Source organism: Alosa sapidissima, chromosome 9 (genome assembly GCF_018492685.1).
Source record: "Alosa sapidissima isolate fAloSap1 chromosome 9, fAloSap1.pri, whole genome shotgun sequence".
Classification (NCBI taxonomy): domain Eukaryota; kingdom Metazoa; phylum Chordata; class Actinopteri; order Clupeiformes; family Clupeidae; genus Alosa; species Alosa sapidissima.
Genome location: NC_055965.1, coordinates 19,507,689 through 19,512,688, shown reverse-complemented (window position 1 = coordinate 19,512,688; position 5,000 = coordinate 19,507,689). Strand labels below are relative to the sequence as shown.

At 40.9% G+C, this 5,000-nt stretch overlaps 1 protein-coding gene across 4 annotated transcripts in view; it reads left to right on the top strand.

The window, feature by feature from the left end:
- Nucleotides 1–5,000, top strand: part of aplf (aprataxin and PNKP like factor) — a 39,425-nt gene that overhangs the window by 13,926 nt on the left and 20,499 nt on the right. For all 4 annotated transcript variants that reach the window (XM_042102601.1, XM_042102603.1, XM_042102602.1 and 1 more), the window contains exon 5: nt 1,597–1,831. In XM_042102601.1, coding sequence (XP_041958535.1) covers nt 1,597–1,831 — 235 coding nt within the window. The remainder of the gene's footprint in view (nt 1–1,596; nt 1,832–5,000) is intronic.

Sequence of the window (5,000 nt, the reverse complement as noted above, 5' to 3'; positions counted from 1 at the left end):
TGTTTTAGGAGGTTTACCACTTACTGTGAGTTATCATAACCAGAGGTGCGTTCAAATTCAGAAACATTTGAGAACGTTTGCGAACAGGTTTCTCTTTGCCTTGAGTTTTTGGTGAACGTTTGTGAACACTTGCAAACAGTCTGAGGAGGTAGTTCTCCGTGAACATACAGTGGAACTGACGGAAGTGTTACCCTTACAATGAAATGTTTACACCAAATCCTTTTAAATGTAACTGTTCAGAGAAAACATGTTTGCCATGAACAGTACTTACCTGAAACATCCCCCTGATCTGTTAAGAGCAGGGGTCGGCAACCTTTTCTCTTAGGGCCATTTCTTTGACCAGAAGTAAATCTGTCTGGGGTCGCAAAGATTGGTCGGAACCATTTAAAAGAAATCGGTTTAGAGATCTCTGTCTGTATTAGCCCTCGGGCATATGGCACAATCTCCGTAGTCACCCTACTCTGGGGCGGTGGTAGTGTAGTGGTTAAGGAGCTGGGCTAGCGTGCAGTGCAGTAGCCTGAAAGTTGTCGGTTCAATTCCCGGCTTCCACCGTTGTGCCCTTGAGCAAGGCACTTAACCCCAAGTTGCTCCGGGGACAATGTGATCCCTTGTAATATAGCTGACATATGTAAGTCACTTTGGTCAAAAAGTGTCTGCTAAATGTAATGTAATGTAATGTAATGTACTCTGCATATGTGGTGCATTGTACAGTAGGCCCTAGGCTATAATACTTTCACTAACTGCTAATGAGTTGGGACAGGTTGAAGCTTAACAACTTTATGAAATTGGTAGAAATATTTTATAACTTCCATTTTTAGAGAAAGCCAGGGCCACTAGAGAGGAACCCTCGGGCTGCAGGTTGCCTACCCCTGGTTTAGAGTAATACCCACCCCACTCCACTCCCAGGAGAGGTAAAAAAATATGGACAGCGTTGTTCCATGCACTTTTCATAGGAGGAAATTGGCCATCCATATTTGCATCATTGCATTGCTGCACAGTAAGTAAAGGACGAGTCCCATGTGCTCTCTGAGGTCTGGTCTTTGTGTGTGTGTGTGTGTGTGTGTGTGTGTGTGTGTGTGTGTGTGTCTGATTTGAATGCTACTTGAAGCTCTCCACTCCAGCGTGTTTTGTTTGCAGTCTGTGGTCATATAGTGAAGAGCCGCAGCATAGTGTCAAGGTTTTGCAAGCTCGGTGGAAAAGGATGAATCAAAATCCACTGCCCGGTCTCAGAACTCTCACCAAGAGCTCCAGGCAATTTTATTGACTCCTACAGACTTGGCAGACCCATAAAGATGAGGTTCTTCTGCACCCCTTAAACCAGACTACACTTGGAACAAGAGCAATCGGGGGACTTTAGACCCTTGGCCCCGTCATGCAATATTAACCGAAATGAAACCAATTGCGGAGCCAGACCCAGATGATCATGTTGGAGGGGCTGGTTTAGAAAAAAAAACATCAAACCAGTTAAATTATGTGAGCAGACTCCAAGATGGACGTACAAACCCCTCATTGGCCCTACATTCCAGTAAAAAACAAAACAAAAGCTACAGACAGGGTAACAGTAAGTTCTAAATGTGCATTCTTCTGTCTCTTCAGGAACAGCCAAAATCTCTGTGACGACGAGAAAGGTGAGAGTGACGGAGATGGAGTAGTGTCGGGAGAAGCAAAGACTTCCTGTTCGGCACCGCCATCAGCCAACGAGACGCCGGACGTGTCCACTCTCCCATACAGAGGGGGTGGTGTCTCGGTGAGCCAGCAGTCCACGCTGGTGCCCAGTCTAGAGGGCCGGGGCTCGGCAGACCTCCCTCCTAGCTCCCCCGTGGGAGACCTGGTGAGACTGCTTACATTTACACACATTTACATTTATTCAGCCCATTGTGATGTTTATTGAACACGGTAGCAAGTGTGACTAGCGAGTGTGCAGGAAGCTGCAGGTGTGCGTCATTAAAGATCATGCCTCCTGCCCGCTTCTTTTTGAAAAACAATGAACGCACCAGTCATTCTTCCACGTGTATAAATTGAATTCTACATGTTTGAATAATTTACCAATATAAACCACAGAGCAGCAACTATTAAGCAAAACCGTAAAGAGAAAACTGTACTATTTAGCTCACAATAATGCTTATTAGAAAATCTTTAAATACCCTTCCTAAATGCCTTATTTACACAATTACGGTGTGAGAGTTCAAAGTTGTCAAAATGATTTGAGCCCATATTTCTTTTAGGTTACTTTACATAGTGACAATAACACATTGTTTACATTTAAATTAGGGCTGTCAAAATAACTGATTAATTTCGATTAATTAATTTGAGAAAAAATAACTGATTAAAAAAATTAGTGCAGATTAATCGATTCCGTATGACCTTTGACCCCGAGCTGTTCTAGTCAGTAAAAATTAGCCTGTAAAATGAAGGAGAGAAGAAAACGTGCTGCCTGGATCATTGATTGGAACATTTACTTTTAAACGGCCTGATGGTGTTGATAAAAAATAAAGTGGTGAAAATAAAGTCCTCTGCAATGTCTGCAGCAAGGAATTTGCATATCACCGGAGTTCATCAACTCTATAGTCATACATCAATGCAAAGAAATAAGTGTTGACATTGAGGGGAGTGTTAATTTATTTTCATTGTGTCCCCTAGGTTATATCTGTGGCCTGAAATGCCTTGTATGTGAAAAAAAAACTTCTTCCCAAAGCACTTTTGAATTTATTTCCTCAGCATATTAGGTCATATCATAGATTTAATAAAAGAGTCTTTGAACTTTAATGTCACTAATGCTGATTATTCAATAATTCATTTGAATTTAAATATTTAAAATACTTTCACAGCAAAAATTATATCTGTGATTAATTTAGGTTAATTAATCACAGAGTATGTAATTAATTAGATTAATTTTAATCGATTGACAGCCCTAATTTAAATACATAGTGAACTGCCTTGTTTAGTACAGATTTTAAATCTTCCATAAATGTGCGCACAGGATTGTGGGTGTTCCAAGCACGCAGAGGATACACACATGCATCCTTGAAAATTCTCAGAACGAAGGACTCAGTACTTGATAGAATTTTAAAGTACCCTTGACTAGGGATGGGCATCGTTAAGAAATTATCGATATCGATGCCATTGTCAAGTCTGCTTATCGATGCGATTCCTTATTGATTCCTGTACCATTTGCTGAACACTTATAGGATGGCTTTGAGAGTTGTTGGCTTTAAATGTCTAATTTAAAGTGGTTTTAGAGAATGAATATCAAGTGTGCAATATCAATACAGAAGTTGAATGCCTTAAAATTTCTAAAAAAGTAAACATTTCTAAAACAAAGCTTTGTATTGGAATCGTTAGTGGAATCGTTAACGTGTGGATGTGTAACCGATACCTGGAACCGATTCCCAAGCCTACCCTTGACATTGGAACAGTGCTTGTCGAGATTCGATGACATAACATACTTGAAAAAGCAGCTTTGAAGGATCCGTCCTTGACTTTGAGAAACAGCCAGTGTCTCCCCTTTATAACAGGCTAGACCGACTAGTTGATACAAAGGATTTTGATATCCAACACTATCTAAACTGCCTATTCCAAGTAAGTAGCCTAAATTAATGAAACATTGTGTGAAATAACATAGGCTTCCAGAGACCCTAGGAAAATAGCTATAGGCCTGCCATGCAGTTGGTTGCACCACACATAGGTAAGTAATCTACTTCGCCAGATGGATTGCTTCGCATTCGCTCGGCATATCCATCTGGGAACTTTCTGTTGGAGAACTTTTGGGAAGGGGCCCTAATCCCACCTCAAAAACAACGCTGATTTACCGTTCGTTTGGCACACGGCTCCAAATTTTCTCCATCGGAAGAAGACTGCGAGTGGAAAAATGGAGCTTGCAAGATCAGGATGATCTCACGAGGCTAACAGGTTAGACCAGTGGTTCTTAAACTGGGGGTCGCCAAAGAATATGGGAGGGGTTGCAAAATGATTTGCAGTCTGAATTAAAGAAACATTTCTGAAAGAAACATGTTTAAAAACTGGGATATTCACTAGGCCTAGAAGTAGGCTTACCAACATGTTTCCACAATGTTCTCCTGAAAGTGAATGCTCTGTACACAAACGCAAATCTCTACCTACCCTTTTACAATGAACACTATGCAGCCTTCTTTTGCCACAGGAGAGCCAGTTATACATTTGATGAGTAAAATAATAAATCAGATTGCCAAAGGCTACCAATGACATCAATGCCTTTAGTGTCGGCATAGTCTAGCTCTGAGAGAAGAGATGTTCTGCCTCTGCCACCAATGCCTATCTCGCAACATTTTTCAAAGTGAAACTAATCAAATATTTTGTTGGTTGGAGAGAAGGGGGTCGCGAGACTGGCCAAAGTTTTTTAGGGGGTTGCCAGACAAAAAGTTTAAGAACCACTGGGGCAGACTATTACAGGACTTAAAAAAGGGACATTTTCTGGGCCTGAAGTTAGGCTACATTTTTGAAGATCTAATTTATATAGGCTAATTGCCTACTTTCAAATCAAGTCCTGCACCTGGCCTCAGTGAGGTGGGACAATCATTTTTAAAACTACTTTCAAATCAAGCCTTGATATCTAATGTGCTTTGATTTAAGCTTTAAGGCTGTTGGGCAAAAAAGCCTATAGTAATGTGCCACCGGCCATAAATCAATTAAGGCAATGTAATTTTTAAAATAATTTTTATTTTTATTTTAGTAACCGTTCTTCTATAACGTACCGGTTACCATTTAGAGGAGAGACCTTGGAACACTGCAACAGGAACACATTTTTTTTTTTTTTTTTGCTCAGAACAAACGGAAATGAAAACCATTCTGTTTTCAGTCCGTTTGGCAGTGAGGTCTGGTACATTTAAGATTTACATGCGTATGCTCCCACATGCCACGGTTACATTAGAGACACTTTTGCTCACTAGTGGCACACGAGATGCCCGATGAGTTGTGCACGATAGGCCCTCATTTTATTGATTAGCCACGATGTGCATGAGCTA